The 23,267-nt window shown below is 36.5% G+C and overlaps 1 protein-coding gene across 10 annotated transcripts in view; it reads right to left on the bottom strand.

The window, feature by feature from the left end:
* ZNF385B (zinc finger protein 385B) overlaps positions 1–23,267 on the bottom strand; it is a 177,624-nt gene that overhangs the window by 15,655 nt on the left and 138,702 nt on the right. For all 10 annotated transcript variants that reach the window (XM_061454642.1, XM_061454616.1, XM_061454628.1 and 7 more), the window contains 2 exons: positions 22,376–22,486; positions 9,681–9,843 (listed from right to left, as the gene is read on the bottom strand). In XM_061454642.1, the coding sequence (XP_061310626.1) occupies positions 9,681–9,843; positions 22,376–22,486 (274 nt within the window). The remainder of the gene's footprint in view (positions 1–9,680; positions 9,844–22,375; positions 22,487–23,267) is intronic.

Raw genomic sequence — 23,267 nt, forward strand, 5'->3', positions numbered from 1 at the left:
TCTGTGCAAAACCAAGAGGAGAACAGAAGGTTCTCCACTGTTAACCAAAATGCAGGAGTGTATGTACTTTGTCTGGAGTAAACAAACTAACTTGAAGCAACTTGAGTTACATCTTCATTTCACCTCCTTGTCTTCAATTCTGCTTTTTTAGAGAATGCAGGTTGTATCTTTTCCTCATTTTAAAAGAGATTAATACGATTTCTTCCCCCATGCGTGGCAGGGGGTTGAAACTAGATGATCTTTAAGGTCCCTTCCAACCCAAACCATACTACAATTCTGTGATCTGGGTAAAAGTATGTTTTTTTCTAGATAAACTTTATCTTTTTTGACACCAGAGACCTATTATTTTGCAAATGTTTTATACTCCCATTACAGACTCTACCACGTTTATTTTAGAGGTCCTGGAATGCAAACTTTCTGTAGTACTGCACTGTCTTTTTAACATTTTAATAATATAGGAATGATTAGAAAAATAACATTCAAAGATTACAACAAACATACTGTATTCTTCCCAGACATCCTTCACTTCCACTTAAAAATGTCTTGGTTTGTCTCCTCAACTATAAAAATAACATTACTCCTTCATCTGTGAACCTGAAATATATTACTAGAAACACATTGCACTTGCCATTCGTGGAAAAAAAAAAAAAAAATCTTAAAATCCTACCCACAGCTGCTAAAGTGCTTTGGAACCCAATACAAAATTTATGGGTGTCTCAATAAACGAGTCAAGAAGAATTGACAATCTGTATGCAAGTATGTTCTCTCAGGCCCACGTTTGAACTACTTTCTTGGTACTTGCCCAGACAGAACTGCCATTGAAATTAACTATGAAACATTAATCTTCATTTAAGTTAAATGACATACGTAATTGTGCATTCTCACTGACTTTTGTGCAGGTTTGCCTGAGAACTGAGAGTTTTAAGTCATGCCTTCAAGATCTGATAAATAAATCGGGTTTCAAATAGAACTATCTAACAGACAACAAAATATTTTCACTCTCCTTGAAAACATGTAACAAGGAAATAATATGTAACTTATTGTTTGTATGTAAAATATTTATCCTATAGGAAATGTAGTATAATTCTCATACCAAGTCAATAATGCAGCTGTAGAACTAAGGCTGGAAAGATGATAAAGGAAGATTTTTTCAAAAGGCCTATTTAAATGTCTGATGTGCCAGCCGTGGATATTTTCATTTTTGTTTTTGATTCAAGATCTCTGAACATTCTGTATCAAAATCAACTCATCAACTTCTTGGTCTCACAACTGCCTGCCATTCCCCTAGCAACATGTGTTTTTCTTTGTGTTCTAAATGCTGCTTTCATTTATGTTATAAAAGTGAAGATAATTATGAGTAAAAGTAATATCTACAAAAACAAAAATATCAAAACCAATCAAGCCACATTACTGGTTGTGTGGAAGGTGCCACTAGACCAGCTTGTACTCTGAGAGGTCTTCTACTTAATTAGAATACAGAAAAAAAAAACAGCAGCCATCCAGTTTTCTCCAATTTTAAGTACATGTTTCCAGAAAAAAAGATTAAACAATAGAACAGTTATCTTGTTTAGGTGCAAAACCAAAGCATACTGAAGACACAGCATGGGGCCTGACTCATTCTTTTACATTTGAAGACTAAATTCACTTAAAGGCTGACAGAAAAGCAGGATATTTAACTAAAAATTTACAGACTCAACACAACCTTTAACTTTGGCACAACTGGACACAGACTAAACTCCATTCAGCTACCGCATGTATGAGTAATGGCCAACATTCTGTGATTATGTGAGAAAACTAAATGTGTAGCATCAAAAGAATAGCCTTACTTCTTGAGCAATATATTTCTTTAATACACTGAAAGTATTAGGTACAGATAAAGCTATTCCTCCCAGACTTGTTAAAAAAACAACAAAACCAGCAGCTGTCTTATTTTGGGAGTTTTCTATTCTAATGGATTTAAGGGGCTAATTTCAGTCCTGTGTCATCTAAAAACAAACAAACAAAAATCAACATGGGGCTTGGTTCACGAATTAGTTTTTTCTTAGTCAAATAATACTGTCATTCATCGTCAAAAATAATAACCATCTTCAGGTGACAGAAGGCGATATTTTATTTCTCCCATTTGCAATCTTTACAAAATCTCATCACATAACCCTCACTTCTTAGGATACTTCTGGGTTCCTTTTCTTCCTAACAGAAAATTGGAAAACAGATTAGTGACATTGGTATCTCAGTCTTAACACTTTTTGTCGGCCACTTCTCTTTTGTCACACTTTCTTGCCTTCTCCATTTCCTTCCTCCAGACTCAAGAACCCTTGTAATAGTATGCTGTAAAGACAATGATGAGTAAAGAATGATGTGATACATAATAGTTCTGGTAGTGACACCTCTCTGATATTATGTCCTCTATGGAAATATACACACATATGCTAGTATTACTAGTTATTTCATATTCATCTTACTCTGTTAGCATCATCATCATCCCATCCAAAAAAAATATTTGGATAATCTGTAGGCACATCATTAGCAGAACAAACAAGAAAAATAGATGCCTAATCTCACAATATAAAAGATGCATTTAAAGATTCAATCTATATAAGTGTATTCTTCAAATGACCGCAACATGTACCTAAAAAAAACCAACAAACCCGAACCAAAAATGAAAGCTGAGAGTATTCGCTCTGCTCCCACTATCCAGCAATATTAATAGAGTCACTCATGCTTGGCCTAATGCCTGTCTCTACATCTTTGCAAATTAAGAAAAACTTTGTATAATTTTAAGGATGCTAATGAAAAAATATGCAATGAAATTCTAGTTTTTAAAACTGGAATAAGTAAAATTAATAGCGGTATAAAGTTTTAGTGATAGAGGACTGAGGGATGAATGCTCTTATTTCATCTTACAATATATTTTTGATGAAGAGCTTCTGCTTAAGTTACTGCAGCAGAAAAAGCTTACCATTTCTTCAAAACAAAATCCTGCTTGCATGTTTTTCTGATTGATATAATAATTGGGGAAAGAACAGATTGACCTTTTTCAATTTGAACAAGAACTGCAACAGCTCATCAATGTAATTGTGTCAGCCTAAGAGATTATTTTTCCGTTATAATCAGTTTTCAGTAGAGGTGCAGAATTTGATATGTGGTAGTTCATGTTATTATGAAGAGGGTGAAGAAACAACTTAAGACTTCCAAGAGCTCCCAGGAGTTTATCAACACCAAAATGTGGAGAATGACTGCTCTTCTCTCAGGTTGTAAGAAACACACATGGCAAAGATGAGGCTTGAATAACCACTTTTGAAAAGTATAAATAGTAAGAGTGACAGGGAAGGAAGCGTTTAAAGAGCTAACTTATTATAATGATTTCCTGTTAACAGACTTTGATTTGCTAATTATCCTTTTGGCTAACCTTTCATCCTAAGAGCATAAACCAAACAGCAACTTCCTGAAACAGCTGCTGAAATAACCCACAAAGAAATGCCTGGAAGGTATTTACTACTAAATCCGATATAGGCATTACGTGTGTCACTGACAGCATATTTTACATACCAATACTGATAATATAATGTTCATAGAAATATATGCATGGTACTTTCATTGGTGTGTCCGTGATGAATTTATTAGTATTAATTTTATTTTATATTATCAGCTCTAAAAACTCTGTGGTCAAGCAGTAAATTCTGTACCACGCCTTTGCCTCTGTTTTGGGGACAGCTTCAATGGGCAGCAATATACCGTGATCTTCAGATGGCTGTGCAACATTGCAAAGAAAACCAAACGCACCATCCTCAGAGGGTTTAATGAAAAAATGCCCTTGAAATGATTCTCCTTGGTGGCTAAATCTGATTGAATTTACTACTTAGCTGACCATAAACTAAAGCCTTTATCTAACAGATAATGCCTGTGCTTAGCAGGCACTATATGAATGCACATAAACACAGATGTATGATTATTTTATAGAGCATAACTTCAGCAGAATTCTTTAAGTAAGCATAAACGTGAAGAACTGATGAGGCTCATCAGTAGCTTTTGATGGAGACTACACATAATAACAAGCATCTTTGAGGGGCGTAAGACAGAAATTCTAAATATGGCTCATTGACATTGAGGGACAGAGAGCATACACATCCTTATCGCGTTCCTGTCCTAGAGCCTCTCTCTCTCACGCACGCTGCCCCATCCACAAAATTCAACTTTCTCACAACATATTTTGAGGTCTAGAGCACTTGGGTACATTAGAAAGAATTAAAAGATTGAAGAATAACTGCCCTAAAAACACCCTAACCTTCGAGGTTCTTATAATGATAACTGTATGACAAATAACCTAGAATTCCCCCAAACAAATATAATCATAGTTCAGCAGTGGAGGCTGTATGTTTCTATCTCCAAGCTACTGCTGAAGTATTATCTAAAAAAAGCTTTGTTGGAGATAAGTAAACAAGACATTCCTTTAAAATTGGTGGAAAATAAGGTGATAAATGAAAAGAAATGTTAAGGTGAAAAAGGATTTTGTGAGAGAACTGGTATATTTTTTTTAGGATTTCTTTAAGTACAGAGATGCATATGGAAAAGTTTAGAATTTAAGCATTGGCAAAAAGATTTTTAAATAAGCAATGAAAGCAACATGACTAAGGGAGTGTCCTGATGGCAGACTTGCAAAATACGAACCGAGCCCTCCCTTGGGACATGACACTTCATCACTAGTTGATGAATAAACAGCACTGGTAATTGGGACACTGGAGAAATCCAACCCATCGAAATCTTCCTGAGTAAATGTGATTCAGTGCTCTGCACTCTACTTCAGGCGCAAAAGGAAAAACTAGTTTTTTTTGTCAAAGCACCACAGAAAGCCCTTAATGAACTAAAACCCACAGATAAGACCTCCAGGTCAACTTTTCTAAGTCTGATAAAACTTGGAGTTGCCAGTCCTGTCTAATGGCCCAACTAATCACCACATGTCTACATGACATCAAGTGGCATTTATTAGGTCCATCAACACGTCTGAGCTGTTTTCAAAATGTAAGCTAGCCCATTTAGTGTCAGACACTGTACGGCACTCCAGCATGACAACATTTCTCAGAACAACCTCCATCTGGTTTTAGTTATACAGCTGTAATGACTGGAATAATTCTTACAGGGCTCGCTTAGGATTGAGAAGCTGGCAAATAACTTTGCAGTCACATCCCTTTTCTGCTGTTCTTGCCATACACAGCAGATCAGCATATGACTGACTGCTCATGTGCTGGAATGTCATCACCACAACCCTGTGAACTGCCCTGAGACACAGCTACAAAATAAAGCACTAGCAAAAGTGGTCAAGATTTGAAACAGGATCTAGCAATTGGCCTAATTAGGTGCATAATTTTGTCTATTCCTGTACCAGCTGAACAAAAAGGAGTTTTCATAGTGCATCCAAAGGGTTTATTTGTACCTACCAAGTACAGGCTAGCAGAGACTGCTGCTCTTATCTTAATGAGGACGAAGTTTGAAATGTTTGTACCTATCGTTTCACAGAAAGACCTCCCTGGCACAGAAGAAATAGAGTATATTCTGAACGGATCAAAGACAGAGGAAAACAAGCAGACAAACAAACAAAAAAAACCAAAACCAAACAAAAAGCCCCCCCCCTTACTTTTATCATCTGAAACCTGGTTTTGACTCTTTTGAGTAGTTCAAAACACTTTCATCTACTTCCTGATTTTTATGTCAAAGCAAAATGCAAAGAAGGTGATACCACATCATCTGCTTGCTTCATTTTGAACCATTTATTTTCATTTGGAAGTATGATCAAAGTATTCCTCTTTGCTTGATAAGTAAACAGTGACATTTCAATCCGGTTATTAACATTTGCATTCCTGAAGGACTCATCACTGTAAGCATCTAGGCTATGCTAACCTGGGATCACAAACACCATCTTCTATTGCATTCTCAGAGCTATATTTAAAATGCACTCTAAATATTCTAAAGCGTGTTATGTACTGGTTACTACCCGTGCCCTTTTCTAAAGCAATGCCATACATATATGTCATAAATACATGTATACTTCTGTGTGAAGCCATCTTAAAAATCCTGGGCTTCCACAGGGAGGGAAAGGAATCTGTGTCACATGAGAGAGCAGCTTCCTGCCCTGTTAACACTGCTGTTCTGTAACCACGTCTCAAAGTAGCTACAAAAAAACGTACAGTATAACAGCAGGGTTTTTTGATGGTATGAAACTGTTCTATAACTATTACTAGACTTTTCCAGGGTGGTTAGAGAAACTGTGTGGGAGACAGGTTATGAAAGGGTCCCCTATGGACATTTCCAATCTACAAATACACATTAGGACAAGCAGACATGATCCAACAAGAGGCAGGGGAACAATCACCTTGTCACACATCATCTGTAGCATTTTCTTCTTGTCTGCAGAAATAGTGACCAGGACAGGATGGGGATACTTACAAGTACCAATAAGCAAGTATTTTTTAAATGGTGAAGAGTGGTGTGCTTAGCAAATGAGATCACACAGTAGTCCAATCATGTTAGGGTGCACAACTTGCGCAATCCAACCCATCAATATCCACTTACCTGAGGTTGCAGCCAACTCAGCAGTACAGTGTGGGAACTGCAAGCCCACCTGTTCCCGCTATGTGGATAATTGAAGAAGAAGAACTGCTAATAGTGCACCTGGGTATTGAGTAAGCCAGGGAGTGTTTGGGTGCAAGCTCAGACTGGGAAGCAGCCTGGGGAGTGATTGTTTATAGAATGGAATTTATAGTGGCTGAAAGCAGTCACTGGGAATGATGTAGCTGCTGTTTGGCTTCATGGCTCGGACCTGTATCTGTATGCTATATATTACCATGCTTGAGTGAATAAAGTAGAACTAGTTGTGAAAGCAGTGTGTGTGAATATGTGTGTGTGTGTCCTTAGCCTCTTTCTTTACATACGCCGCAGTACAGTACCATGGCTTTATCATTACATGTTTGCTGATGATCAATTTACAGAAGCAATTTCTGAGTCATAATATATTATTAACATCAACAGGGAAGACCATTCTCTCACAATTTGGGCCTCTTCATGCTAAGACCGAGTCCCAGAGTCACCCCTTTCCATTCGGCTGTGGCCAATTCTATCTGCAGGAGCCCACATTCTTCAGGAAAATTCCCAAAAGACCTTAAAGATTAATTTAGCATTTGTAGCTCTACCAGCAGCCAACTTCTCCAGTTGAAAGGAACAGCTGCAGAGAGATCACTGCATCATAAGTTTTGAAAAATAAGGACTGGATGAATTTGGGTTTTGCGTTTGATAGATTCATCACACGAGGTGAGCTAACAGTGAAATTATTTTTCCTGTTACTACTACAATAGTGACTTCTGAGAAACAGGTGTTTTGGGAGCTGTGTGTGACCTACAGAAGACATGGCTCTGTAGCAAACTTAACTTGGCATTTTAGTTTAAGATACAGAAACTGTTCAGTCTGGAGAGCTCCAGATCATTTATCATTATGTCACTCAAACGACAGCACATCAAAAAGGCTGCTATTCATGCCTGTTGTCTCCTTTTAATAGCAGACTTTCGTATGAGAATAGTAAATTCATTTTATGAGTTCACTATAATACTCCCTTCCCGTTCTTCACTAATACCAGTGAAAATATAGTAAATAAAGGAACACAGGAACTGAAAACTGTCTTCTCTGTTTAGCTTCTCATTCTCCTCTTCCACACCCAAGACATCAGGAATGACTTATTTCTCGATGAACGTTTCTCAAGAGCTTAGCAATTTACCAAAGTACAATGGCTAAACAACAGCTCTGCAAGTACTGAAATTTAATTCCCTTCCTTGATTCCATTTAGCCCTTACCTTATGTTCTTCTTATAGAAAGTTTTCAGACCTACACTACACATAAACACTCTCAAATCCCCATCCTGAAATGAAACATAGTGCCTGGCTAGTCAGCTAGCTAAGCAAAACAGAGCTCACACCACAAGATCTTTCAGGATGGACCATAACTTAAGGCATCTCTTCTACCCAGGTGCCAACTTTCATCAAACTTACAGAAACTTCATTAAAACCTCTGCATTTCGATTTTTTTTTTTTTTTTTTTTTTTGTCTCTAGGCAATATAGTCAAAGTTGTGAAGAAAGGCCCAGGGAGTAACAGAGATAAGGACAGATTATAAGACATAAGTCTCATTTCCTCTGGAAATCAGGATTAAAAAAAATGGCCAAGAGTACACACATGAACTGAAACTCTTAGTATTAGAAATCTTTTAAGAAAAAATAAAATATACCTATACAGTCACCATACAGTAATAACCTATTTCACAGAGAATGGAAGCTGTGTTAAAATATTCAGGAAAAAATAGTATCAGTTAATTTGCTCCAAGGCAAAAAAAAAAACAAACAAATCCCAAACCCTCCACTGATTCCCAGAAGCAACATAGTGATTGCTGCAGCTGCAGTAAGCATTGTGTTAAAGAACTAAACATATGTTAAAGAATAGATGAACAATAGCCTCTGGAAGGGGCTGAACAAAATGATAGTTTTGTTTCAAGTCCACACCCTGGTAAAAACCCCAATCTCTAAGCCCCTCCCACCTCTGTGACCAGCATTCCCCTACATTTATGGATAATTTTCCACTCTGGGTCCTCCCAGACATCCCATCTGCAATCTCCTCTAGAATTGTAACAAGTTCCAAGAAGCCTCGCCTCCACAGAGTAACATATAACATGGCTTGTTTACCTGAACGCTCTACTTGGGTTCAAGTTACCTGTCTCAAACCTAAAATGTGATTTGCTAGGTGAATCGACCCAAAATTTGGGACCTATTGTCACTGCTAAGGTTCCAGACAGTTTTAGTGCTGCTGTGAAGTGAGCAGGGTGACAAATAGTCATTCTTTGTGGTGTGTCAGAAACTGTGTCATTCACTTTATGGCATCTGAGTCAAGCTCAGCTCTGGTGAAGAGGAAAATAAATGGCTACCAAGGCAGAAATGAATTTATCAGAAGCAGTCCATTAGACCTATAGTTGGTTAACCCACTGTCAGTAGTATGCATTCTCCTAGATAACATGAGCAGGATTTCACAGTGTCAGCAAGTTCAGGCAATTCTCCCGTTTCATTCAGTAATACAACACTAACGGAGCAGGAAGAGACTCAAGCCCTTCCACTGCAATTAGTGTTACTGATATTCCTCAGATTACTAACATGGAGGAAGAATAAGGAAAAAGAAGTGATGTTGAAGCACTAATGAGCTGTGGAAGTCAGGAAATATCCATGCCATGAGGCTTCACTACATTTCTGTAGGTGTATTTTCCAGTTTGAGCAATATTATCCTACTCAGAAAGGAACAATTTCTTACAAAAGTTTCTTGTACTTCAGCTAAACACATACACCTCAGACTTGCCCCTCCACCCACATCCATCCATTAATATTGTCATAGAAACAACATCCATACTTTATAAGAGTAAATTTTACAAGTTAAAAAAAAAATAAATAACGGCTTTAGCATTCAGGGACACCAGGTGCTTCACAGATGTGAAAGAGCACTTTGATAATATCAAACCCAATCAATTCTGTACAAGAAAGCACAATAAACAGTTTAGAAAGCACAAGTCATGGATCACTAGCATGCAACCAGATTCTCTTGTGTAAACACCAGAAAAGGAGAAAATAAAGAATGTATAGAATAAAAAGTTTCCATTGACCTGATTTGTCAGAGATGTTGGCTGTGACTTGCGTGGTGGAGCAGCTTGTGTTAGCCTTTGCGCTGTCCTTGGGAGAACCAACTTTGGGTTTATTTTTCGTTGCCTCTAGTGCTTTGACCTTCTTGGCATGTTTACTTCCTTTGTAGTGGGCCTCGGCCTGGCTCTACAAAGGAGAACAAATCAGGCTCACTTTTTCCTGAACTTCGGTATAACACAATGGATGACAAGGCAGAAATGTGACACTTTCAATAGCAGGCACCATCATAATCCACCTCGAATATTTTAGTAGCTTTATACTGTTTGCCTAGATGTAAGTTCTTACAAATTCGAATGACAGGATTTTAATGAATAGTACATATTTTCAGTAACTCGGAAAAAGAGGCTTTGAGATTAGGTAAAGCTCTGTCACTTGTAAGGTAATTCTTTGCTTCCATCATGCTTAAAGATTTAAAGCACTATATAAATGCAAACGTCCAATTGAGAAAGATGCTACTCAGTTTTCATGTACCTTTCCCTAGTCTTTATTGCTTTTAGTTAGAAAGATGTACCATGCTGTAACATGATTAAATAATCCATTTTTCCTTCTGTTTGATCTAGTACAAAAGTACAAAGTATTTTCATTGTTACAGTAACAGCAATTGAAACAGGCACTAATGACATTATGACTTCACTATTAAGAAGGTCAGTGAAGTCATAATGTGGTTAGGTATAAAAATAAGGAACTACATGCTTAACACAAATACATGCTTGGAAATTTCAGCTAACGAATTTGAATGTTTCCTGGCTTACTAAGAAATTAATTTAACAAAAATGGTTAAGAAACATAGCTTTATACAAAATAGTCTATTTTCATAGCATTATATTACTCAGTAATAGCTTTGTGTTATTAGTATTTCCAAATATAATTTGAGAAAATTATTTGAGACATACTATTAGGTGCCTCTATTGAAGGTTATATATTAACTAAAAAAGTTAATATTGTAGCTTATTTCAAAGTAAAACACTCAGAGAAAGCATGCTTCATGTAACCAGATGACCACACCTCGGCACCTGGCACATAAAACCATCAGTGCAGGTAAACTTTTCTATGTTCATGCAAAACTACATTCTCTCTCTTCAACTGATTAGGACTACTTTATTTAGTTCACTGTGTTAAATGAAGCGAGCCATGAAAGAAGTCCACATGCTTTTGATAAAAAGCAACTATAACATCAAAGATGTTTGAATTCTGTGAAGAGTGCTGCCATAATGAGGATAATTATTTTAAGATCAGCAGAAATAGGCATTACAATACAGTCACCTTGGACAGCATGTAATAAGAGCTTTATCAAATGGTAGGGTGTAAAGTGAAGAATAGAAACAGCTGGACCAGAAAAAAAGAACAGACAGTGCGTTGGAGTCCTTACAAAAATTATATTAACTATTAAAACTGATGGAGAGCTGCTGCTAAAACAGAGGGCTGAAGTTCTTATACACTAAAGCTTATTAAGTGGTTGTACATCCTGAGAACCAGTACTTTCCACCTTGCAAGGACAGTGTATTTGATATATTGTGACTGTATCCTTTTACAGGAGATTTCAGTAAGCAAGCCTTCAGTAAGAAAGGCTGCTAGGTAAGTTTGACCTTGAATTCTTTTTAAACTGAATTTAAAAAAAAACAAAACACCATTATTATAAAACCAGCAAAAAGTCAACTCATCAACTGCTATTGAACTATTTCTTGATTTTAAAACCATTGAAATACTAACGTGTATAAACACAATTTAAGGATTATAAAGAAACAACTAAACATCTATACCACTAGTACTATGTGCACTACTTTAAAGGGACACTTGTCAACTTCTGGGCTGGACCTCTTCAGTTCTGAATGTGGGTAGAGGAGCACAGATCTGTTTGCACCCTGTTATGTCGATGGGCCTTATGCAGACACAAGAGTCTCCCTGTATCTCTCCACCCTTGCTGGGCTTTGCCTGTTTCTTTTAAGCTTTACTGTTGCTACATGCTGCACCGAAGTTTTTGCATTAACAAAATTAAACAAACTATTCACATGGTACAGTGTACAAAAAGTGGAGCAAAAATTTGAGGTATGTATACACACTTTCCATTCCAATATTTTTAATTCTAAATAATAGCAGGTATAGGATTTTCCACTCAAGCATTCTTAAGTTGATGAGGTCCCTTTAAATATTTGAACGCTATGCTCTGCGCATATGTGTGCTGTTGATAGGATCATATGCTGCCTGAGGCCAAAGCTATGACGGTAGAGACATAAGTGCACTCAAGAGAAAGACTTAGTAAGTCAATTCCTTGATAATAAGCCTTTCTGCTGATATTTGCAATAATAATGCCTGCAATATCAGTAATAACCTACTACAGTCTTTGATTCCCTTCATTCAATCCTCTCATATAGTGTACATGAGACCTGTTGAGAACAAACAAGCCCAGGCAGAATTAAAATTAAGATTTCCACAAATGCAAGCAAATCCTCATGGAAACACAGTGAACGGACTCACTTTTGATTTAAGTTTTGTAATTATTATAATCTTTTTATTATCAAATTAATAGTTGTACATTATAAGACCAAAGGTATTGCTATCATCATCTAAGTAGGGCTTCTGAAAACATCAGCCTTTTCCAAGACTATTTGAACTTCCATATTCCTTTGGGGGAAACAAAAATCTCCAGCTTTGATTTTAAAGTAGACAGGGATAGAAAATCTACCTTCAGTAAATTGTTGAAGTGTTTCACTTTGTCAGTTAACTACATACCATTCATTTCTACACTGAATTTGTTTAATTTCAACACGCAGTGACAAGATTTTGTTAAACCTTTGGTTTTTAGGCTCTTTCAACTCATACTTGTTGTCCAAGTAGAAACAGTCTTTTCAAACGTGAAGGAACATTCCTTGAGGTACTGAAGCAATGTTTCTTAGTCATAGAAACACTATTTTCTAACCCCTTCAGATACACCAGAAGTTCAGAGTTTGCTTATTACCCACTGTGGGGTAAAAGTTGCCTTTCAGTAACTGAAATGCAATATCAACACAGACCCGTGTTCTGTGTAATTGTGTTGCAAAAGCCATTAAGAATTTTCTGGAGTCATACTAAGCAAAAGAAAAAAAGCACTCCTGTGTGAATCTGAAATCGGAATGCAAGTTCTGATTATTATGGTATCAGTTATTCTGATTATTAAAATCCTGATCATTACTAACCCCAGTTTTACAAAAAATATTTGCACAAGTACCACATTAAAGACTCCAAGTCCCATTTAAAATTTGTTTCCAACACAAACATAGTAATACAGGACAGGTTACAAGCCTTGAAACATACATCATTGGAATAATAGACACATCTTTGAAATAAGCTATGACAAAAAGTTTTCCTTTTTAGTTAAGGGAGGAAGCTTAAAATTTTCATTTCATTTGCTTAGATAATGCAAAAGAAGTTCTGTACATACAAGGTTTAAAAGCCACATGTACAAAAGAAAGTTAATTTACCAGTTATGACAAAAACCTCAACAAAATGTAAAATTAAATTAAGAGTAAATATCTTAGGGATGCAATATTTTAAATGGGTACTGAATGTAATTTTGGTCATCATTAAAATTAACTAAATTATGTAAAACTAATTCATGCAAATTCTGTACCATCAAAACAATATCTGAGAAAATAAAAATGTTAGGAGAAGCCAAAGTAAAGACAAGTAAACTTAATGAATCTCACTATATTCATGTACCGTGATGCTTTTAAATTGCATAATAATTTATTCCATTGTATAGGGCTGCAGTTACTGTATGGATGAATCAATTCTACAATAAAGTTATTTACCTGTGCCAAAATTCAATATTATTGCAATATTTAACTTTTTATTTCAAAACACTGAGTTAAATTTATTCCTTATATAACCAAAATTAAATTAACTTTTATTATTATAATTTTAAAATGAAATGCCTACTAAGTTAAGGAGGACACTTTTTGAAAAAGTGGAGTAAGAAAATATTTCAAAGAAAGAACTTCCTACCTAAAAAAAAATATACATATAATTTCCACTTGGTTCTAAGTGACTGTGGTGTACTAGCTTTATCTATACACATTGCAACATTTTAAAAAGGAATGCCCCTACTTATTAGAAAGTATAAAAAGTCATAAAGTACTGGCTAGGAAGATTTAAGGAAGAGGAAAAGCTTTAAGCTGAAATAAATGTGACATTACATACCAGAATGCAAAAATAATATTATGCTTAAATCTGAGCATCAGGATGTTAAACTGTGAGACTACATAGAATACATTAACCTTATATGCTAGATTGCATTGAATAAAACATGAACAATGCAAATCATCACCTACATGTAAACATGTTTTCTAAAATAAATGTACCATTAGCATATTACAGTGCTTAAAATAACCTTAAGTAGTTTTACATTGCCTAAACTTAAACATGTGTATATGTATAGATATGCATATCTATAAAAAACTAGGTAACCAGGAAACATACAGATCACACAGATTGATTGACAATAGTGTTACCTTTAAGAAAACTTTGTAATTCAGGGAAGACTGCAGTACAAAAGATTACAGAAAATTATCCCTGTCAGAAGCAATGACTGACAGTATATTTGAAATCATCACTGTTCATTTTGACAGTTCATAAGTGACTGAGTTTTAGAATCTATTTAGTGTGTGAATGACTAATTAACCGAATTCATTACTACATAAAGAGGTGAAATATTAACCTACCAGATCCCTTCAATGACAACCTTATGCAGTGTTTGACTGAGTCTAGTGGTTCAGTGTATATATGTCTGACATCAAGATTTTTTTCAGGTTTCTTCAGGACTAGCTGATGTAGCCCTTCATGAAAATAAGACAATTGGACTGCCAACACTTAAGCTTAATGTTTGAATCTGCTACCATAATATGCAGTCTGACAATTAACATATAAAATTAAATATATGTAGAGCAGCATGACATTAGGAAGGTGAAATTGAAAAATAAAGTGAGCTGCTGAAGTATCCACATGGAAAGTCTGAGTTCATGCCTTAAGCTCTGCAATACTGGGTGAGTGCCGTAACTAAATGGAACTGAACATGGTGGCTTGTAGTTCCTATTTCTTCTTGCTTGCTACTTCCTCTTTTTAAAGCAGGAATTCCACCCTAGATGGGAAGTCTTCTCAGGAGCAATTTTATCTCAAACACTGTATTCACTTGGTGTCAATACAATCATTATCTCCAATGAAAGAGATTCTGGCAAAAATACCACAAAAGCTTCTGCCATGGCTACAACATCAGATTTCCTGATAGAAAAGGCATCTAACCATGCAAGACTGCAGGAGCACAAAGGTATTTATACCCATAATGTATTGTCATTTAAATTCACAGTGGGTCCTAAACTATAAACTCCCTTTCTTAAAATAGTAGGAGGTCTACCAAAGGTTTGATCACATAGTCTACCTGTTAGAACCATATTGTAAGACCATGCATACTTGAGTAGTATATAAATTAAGAATTTAGAATCATAACTTTAATAAAAGTTACACGAGATGATATATTTGGAAGCGGTGTTGAAAAATCTAGTTTTATCTCATATGATATTATAGATGTAATAGAAGAAACTGCATGATTGTTCATACATGTGTTATACCAATGCTATGCTTTATTTTTTCAATTCTGTTCTCAATGGATTTCTAAAACCTAATTGCTCCAATTAGTAAGGTAGATTACTACTGAAAGGGACTATAAAAAATCAAAACACTATGAAGATCAGCCACGTCATAAGAAGTCAACTCATATTTTAAATATCTAACCAAATTTAGTTAAAAGCTCTGTTAAATCGCTGTTATTTGAACAGAGCTTTCAGCACGTTATAACCCTGTACCCTATAATCGTGCAATATTTCTGTCATGTTCGAGCTAACAACTTTCATCATTTTGTCAGTTCTGTCTACAAAACAGAATATTACCTTCACAAGTTCCTGAGATTTATGCTTTTAATTACCTCCTATCTGCTCTGCTAACCTCAATACCCAAAGAATCCATATAAATAGTCTTATTTATAGGGAAAATGTAAAACATTTTACAAAAGACAATGACAGTTCTGTAGATTTTTATTTGATCCTATATATTATTTTGTGTTATCTTTTTGACAGCATGAATGATTCATTCAAATTTGCAAAGTTAATGTTTGGTAATACTTGCCTAAACTTCAAAAATTTGCCTTCTAGCTTTTTAAAAAGATGATCACTATCATCACATCATTTTTATTAGCTATAAATGCATTCAACAATAAGATGACCTTCAGCATCTCTTCATGCCCAACTGTTACATCTGCTTTATTTGATTTGTGTTTTTTCTTGATTTCTAAGTCTTTGCTGGTGACACCGAAAAGCACTAACGACTTAGAGTAGTTACTTACAGGGCACTGAGAAAACACAAATTTATTTCAGCCAGATGATATCCTATCAACAGGATGGTACGTACCAGGTTATATCATAGCCAAAGACCTTTCTACAAGAAACAAAGTGTGCAGACGGAGACAGACATATATTCTGTACGTATTCAACAGATGATGATCTCTGTTTTCAAAATAAAACCAAGATGCCACCAAACAAACAGGCAAAAAGAAAAAGGAATGAAAACTCATGTGGACTGCTGGATGGACTGCTAGCATAATGTATTGGTGAGTTTGGATTACAGAAGTGTGACTGCTGAGGAAAGGGACTCGATTAGTACTGATGTTGTACAGTGCCCCAGCTCCCCAAAAAAACTGTGGACTACCAATACAAATATGAAGGGAGAGGAGCAGAGAGAAGCTACTTGAACATAAGGTGGTGATTCATAAATATGGAGAAAGAAATAATTCTCCAGAAGCTCAGTAGGTATCCTTACAATTGCAACTCGCTTTTCTCTAATGGCTGTGAGCTTCAGTGTCAGATGCCATAACAGAATATGACAGACATCTCAGGGACAGTGTAGCCAAAGCTCCACAGCTGCTGAAGGGACTTGTTGCCACAAAGCAGCTGCAGGAGATGCTGCAGTTTCAGCTGGTGGCCAGAAGAAATAAGAAAGAATGAGCCAGAAGCAGGCAGAGAAGCAATCTATGTGGGATAGAAAACAGACATTTTCCCCTTGCCTTGTTGCTGCTGGACCCTCCTATGGGTATCATAAGGACTCAAGGAAATTCACTCAACCTGCTTTTTGTTTCTGGTAGAATGTAATATATCTAATTAGTATCAACAAGCCAGACCTATGTTATTAATACAAAAACTTATTTAGCAAAGCTTATCTATAGTCCACACAGATACAGTTCGAGTTTGGAAGGAATCCCGGAATTTTTGAAAGGAAAAAAAAAATATTTTTTTCAAAGGCTAAGGTACATCTTTCTCAGCGTGTCTTGTTTCCTCTTGGTGGAATACAGTTATGTCCCTTGTTCTGGTGGCCTTTAAGCAATCATAAAATGTGACTCATTATCGCAATCTGTTCCATGAAGAGGATTTTTCCTCTTCTGCTACCCGGTCTTTGGTGGTAGTATATATAACTGAGATAGTTCTTATTTTTTCCTGAGCTGGATTGTAACACAAGAACATAGTTTGACCTTCACTGGCATGCTGCCTCAAAAGGAGCGTGACCAGCAGGTCGAAGGAGGTGATCCTGCCGCTCTACTCTGCTCTTGTGAGACCTCACTTGGAGTATTGTGTGCAGTTCTGGTGTCCTCAACATAAAAAGGACATGGAACTGTTGGAACAAGTCCAGAGAAGGGCCACGAGGATGATCAGGGGACTGGAGCACCTCCTGTATGAAGACGATCTGAGAAAGTTGGGGCTGTTCAGCCTGGAGAAGAGAAGGCTGCGTGGAGACCTCATAGCAGCCTTCCAGTATCTGAAGGGGGCCTCTAAGGATGCTGGGGAGAGACACTTCATTAGGGACTGTAGTGATAGGACAAGGGGTAATGGGTTGAAACTTAAACAGGGGAAGTTTAGATTGGATATAAGGAGGAAATTTTTTCCTGTTAGGGTGGTGAGGCACTGGAATGGGTTGCCCAGGGAGGTTGTGAATGCTCCATCCCTGGCAGTGTTCAAGGCCAGGTTGGACAGAGCCCTGGGTGACATGGTTTAGTGTGAGGTGTCCCTGCCCACGGCAGGGGAGTTGGAACTAGATGATCTTAAGGTCCTTTCCAACCCTAACTATTCCATGATTCTATGCTAGTGATTGCTACACTGGAACACATACTGTTTCATCATTACATAAATAAGATGGCATTAATAGATACCTTGATGCAAAGGTGGAAACAACTGTAACTGTTAATGTATAGTGTTGCCTTTTTTTTTTTTTTTTTTTAGTCTTGAATTCTATTCCTCTGCAAAATAGAATAAAGTTTACGCAGTCTGGAATAAGTATCTCATTGACTATTCTGACTAAGCAATCTCATCAACTACCAATCCACATAAGTTTTCCTTTCTAAATTGAGATTTCTAACTTAATTCAACAGCAGTTGACTCTGGTATCTATCATCCTTAAAAATTAGCTCAGGAAAAAGCCCTTTTCTTTATTTCCTCCTCATTTCCTTTGAATTGTTAAGAGCTCTACTGATTTTCCAGTTTTCTGGTATCATAACCTTGAAGTCAATTAATTATTTTCTATTTCTTTTAATGTTTCTTCTCTTCACTAAATCCTGCTTCTCCCGAGCCCATGCTAAAGACAACAAAAACGAGCAAAGAGGAGAGGAGAGGAGAGACTAGAAGGAAAACTGAATGAGCAAGGATTCAGTTCTAGAAACAGGAATGCAGCATAATTTGGGATACCCTCAGGTGTCCTGTCTGATCTGCAGGTCCTCTGTCCATTGTCAAAGCGATCTCAGTTATCACTGTTGTCAGGTCAATACTACTGTTACAAATAAAATTCCAATTCAATGACCTCAAAGTTCAGGCTATTGAAACAACTTTAGTTTGGTTTTACTCCACAGAGATGGCATTGAATTTTTCTGTTTCCTGGGACTTTGGATCTTCTCTTCTGCACTACAGTTTCTCCTGAAGTTGAAAGATCTTGGAGGGGGTGCTCAAACTGGTTGTGACAGAATTTGTTATCAGAAAAACCACTTCCAAATTGATCAAACTGCAGCTAATGAATTCTAGAAAAGGACAGATAAAGTATGATGGTGAATGTCTACTAATATGAGTCAAAACACATAATTTCTTTTTTGGAAGAAGGTAAACATCTCAGGCTATAACTAGATCAAATTTAGAGTCTGTACACAGATGTTTTCTTCATGTTGTACTTTAAAGTGTTTTCAAAGTTCAGGAAACTGGAAGATCCTGAGGAATTCAGTTAGGAAACACTGCTCAAATTATAATATGGTAAGGAAAAGATAAAAAAAGTATAATCCTAGAAAGTTTTTCAAAATATAGAAGGCATCGCTTCAACATTAGATACATTTACTCCCACATAGAAAACAACCTATTTTAAAATTTCCTTACATCCCTGATATCAGATTTTCTTTTCCTGCAGATAGATGCAGACGCCTGCCTCTAAATCTGATGCCAGAACACACTCACCAAAGCTAAACCTGCAGGCACACTAGCAGAAGAAAACTGAAACCTTTGCAATTTACTGTAATTTAGTGGGAGGTTTGACAACTGTAAATTGACTAGTCTGAATTGTTTTGGTCTATTGATCCAGACCAGTGAGTGTCCAAGGAGTGACGAAAAGATTGAAGGCAAGCAAACCAATTTTCTTCTCACAGATGAGTATCCACTGGCCCGTATGTTACTCATGCAAGAGATAAAGCACTACTAGAATCAGGAAAGAATCTTCAAACACCATGCAACTGAATTCATTTAGGAGAACAAAAGTAAGAAAACTATTAAATAGATTACCTCTGTATTTTTCTTTCCTAATTTAGGTCAAAGGAAGTTCAAAGGAATGAAATGCCCATCAACAACAAAGAGCATGTCAGCCCTGTACAGACAGGAGAAACTGCAAATGTGAAGCGGGTGTACTACAAATCTCATTCTGTCACATACTCAGCTCAAGGTTTTAATGCAGGTTATCACAGTTTGATGCCACTTGAAAGGCTCTCCATACGTTCATAGGATATTACATGGTGGAACTGAGTCACTGGAAGATTCAGCAGTTACGAGGCTCACAAATACCTGATTCCCTTTTTCCCAATCAGCAAACTCAGGATGGATTGTAAAGACCATTCCATGCCCTAAACATAATTTTGCATTATAAAGGGACAAAAATGAAAAATAAAAGCAAAGAGTCCAGATTTTTATTTCTGTGAATGATCTTTTAACAAGCTCAGAAAGAACTATAAGAGTCTGCAGAGATCAGCTGAAAGGCCATTAGCAGTACCTCAGTGAAACTGTAACACAGGTTAAGGAGAGGTGGGGATAGTGGGAGTAATACCTCAATAAAATAAGACCACAGGGCAAAAAATGAAAGGCAACACACACTCAGGTAAATGACTCTTAGGTCAAAAGACTGAACTTTGGAGGGAAGATTTGAAATTTTATGTAAAGATTCCCAGAGGAAGCTGAATAATCTGAGGAAAGGCTAGACAGCTTTTAAAACAGAAGTCCTATACTATGCAAACTCACTTTCCAAATATTCCTGTATGTTGTGGTTATATTTGTGAAACTTAAATTTATATTTAAGTATCCTATGATTTTTTGCTATTAATAATACTACTCAGTACATTCTGAAATTAAATGTCTGGATTGTTTGTGAATGTCCTTGTAAAGCAAACTGCTGTAGAAAGTAAGAAACTGTATTTTCTCACTAGCAAGGGAACAATCATGATGCTTCATTCTTCCTTACAATCCCCCATTACAAAAGGATGATGATATTTCTAGTAACTATAACTGATTGTATTGATCACACTTATAAAGAGCACAATGCCATATGAATACACCCATTCCAGAAGAGAAAACAAGGCTGTGATCTCCCGTGATTTGTGGTGCCCCTATTGAAAGCAGAATACACTATACACTTTTTATTCTACTTTGTAAGTCTACATAAGAAAAATTGCTTGTTTGGCAGATGTAGAAAACCACATAATATTTCAGCTCTTTTTCTTTTTTTATGTCGCTAAGTTGTGATTCAATCCATCTGCTTGAAGTGCTGTTTATCTACCTGAATGTCAGTGAAGACAAAGTGAGTAACTCCTCTATGGGCAGGAACTATCATCAGAGGGACTCTGGCCTCAGGAAGGAGAGGGAAGAGCAGGAACAGGCTGAGCTGCCTCCCTGGTGACAAAGTCCAGCTCAGAAGCAAGATTCAGATCCAGGGAGCCAAGGGAAATTTAAAAAAAATTCATTGGTTCCTTGTTTTAATCAGTAAAAGCAGGTATCTGGGCTAAGTATCTAAACAGAAAGATACATATATATATTTTTTACCCTAAATCTTAACCTTAAAGAGGAAAGCCAAGTTAACTAAATTTTAAATAATGACTTTTGAAATGGTTAACGAAGTAGATAATGTCACTTCAAAGAAGGTTTAATAAGCTTGTCAAAAGATGACAGATTTGGAAATCAATTTGAAGGTAAGATAGCACCACTTCAAGATCCTTACCAGCCTTGACAGGAAAGCCAAACTCCAAAAACCACTTTACAAGATACTTCAAAGTGGAATGGTAGAGGCAGAGAAAATCAGAATAATAGGTATGGATGCTTTACTGTGAATCTTTAGGAGCACCAAATACTCAAAGGCTTTGAAGAGGTGTCTGCAAACTAGTTCTTAGACTGAAATTATAACAGCAGAATATATGATATTAACATATAACTTGTCAGATGTGTTCTGACAAATAACAAAAAATATGAGATTTTTTTTTGGGGGGTGGGGTATTATCCTAATGACATTAGTAAGTAGTCTCCAAGAACAAACAACAAATATATAAAGTATTGAAGGTCATAATTTTCTTAGACATAGTTTTCTTGAATTTTTTAATTTTCAAGCTACTCAGAAAAAAACAGTAATTTGATACATATTGTAAATATCAGTCAGTGCACTCTTTTGAAAAGCATTTTTTTAATTACACCAAAGAAAACAATTTCCTTGAACTTTGTAATACTCAGAAGGACAGCTATAAGTCAGTGTTTGTATTTATTACAAATGAAAGTTACTAGAAGAATGACTTTGTTAAGAAATTGGAAGACACCATCAGCAAGGACATAAGAGCAACAGGAAAAAGATATTTCTTCTGAAAGAACAGTGGGTATGACACGGAGAATTTACAGGGAAGCTTTTCTGCCCGCTGTCCCTTCTTTAAGAAGAAAACAAACAAAACTACAATAAAAACCACCAACAAAAAAAAAAATAGCCCAAACAAAAAAATCAACAAAAAACATAAAACACCCCAAAAACCCAAACAGCAAACAAAACCTACAAATAAAAAATCCCACCACAATCAAAACCCACATTTCTACATTTCTGTTTCCAGTAGCTTTTGAAGGCTACTGGACTGTCTAAAAGGATATCGTCAATGGACATGGCATTAGATATTGTGCCAGACCCATTCAAGAAAATTAGAGAGCAATGTACATCTATGAACTTCCACCTCTGAGTGGACAAAATATCAGCCAGCAGGCTAAGTGGAATGTAGGCAGAACTGGAACGATTTGTTTGGGAAAAAGGTTTAGATTAATTATACCTAATGCACCAAAAAAAAAAATAAAATAAGGGAATGAAAATAGCCAATACTCACATCCGAGTTAAAGCGAAGCTGGCAAACATTACAGGAAATTACTTGTTTCTTCTTGGGGGGAATGGACACACCAAATGTATGGTTTATGACTGCTTTTTGCACAGGATCCATCTGGAGAACAAACAATAATCAGTTTACAATTCTTCAGGACAATACACAGTACAGAAGAAAAATAAAAAAAATAACACTTTCTGCTGGAAGCTTTTTCTCTTGCTTTGTTTTTGTTTTTGAGATAAACAGGAGGAAATAAAATTTCAGATTTCAGCCCTCATAATAATTAGATTTAACACAGGTTAAGGAATTAGTAGCATGCCAGAGCTTATGAAGAAAAGGCAACTCCATTTTTACTGCCATCCCCAGGCTACTTAACAGTTCATCCCCCAACCCTGCACATCGTCTGTGCTGCAGGACCCCACTATTGCATCTGAATTGCAAAGAGCCCCCTGGAAGGAAAATATTCTCTCCTTTGTGAGAAGAGGTCCTCTGCAGGCTTCATTAGAAACACCATTTGCTGGGAAAAAAGGTTGCAATCCCCAAACATTTCCTTGTGGAAATGAGTGACATAGCCCATAAGAAGGCTGAAGTTTGAAGGACCATGCATGGAGTGTTTACAGCAGGAAAGGATACTGAAGTTACCACGCTTCAGAAAACATTTCAACACTGTGAAAAATGTGAGATAAGTGAAGCACTGAACAGGTGAATCCTAAATTTGATGGAACATTTTCAGGAACTGGGAACTGATTACATATTTGCTAAATGCCAGGACTCTTGTCGGTCACCAGTTTAGAATATCCTCAAGATCACAGAGAGCTCTGCTGTTAACATTGAAGGGCTGGAGAATGGCACTGGATGTTATAGAAACAGAGGTCATAACTGCTACTGTGTCGAGGCC

Source organism: Pezoporus flaviventris, unplaced genomic scaffold, assembly GCF_033815535.1.
Source record: "Pezoporus flaviventris isolate CSIRO_AGI_PZ_B2104156 unplaced genomic scaffold, CSIRO_AGI_Pfla_v1 ptg000001l, whole genome shotgun sequence".
Taxonomy (NCBI): domain Eukaryota; kingdom Metazoa; phylum Chordata; class Aves; order Psittaciformes; family Psittacidae; genus Pezoporus; species Pezoporus flaviventris.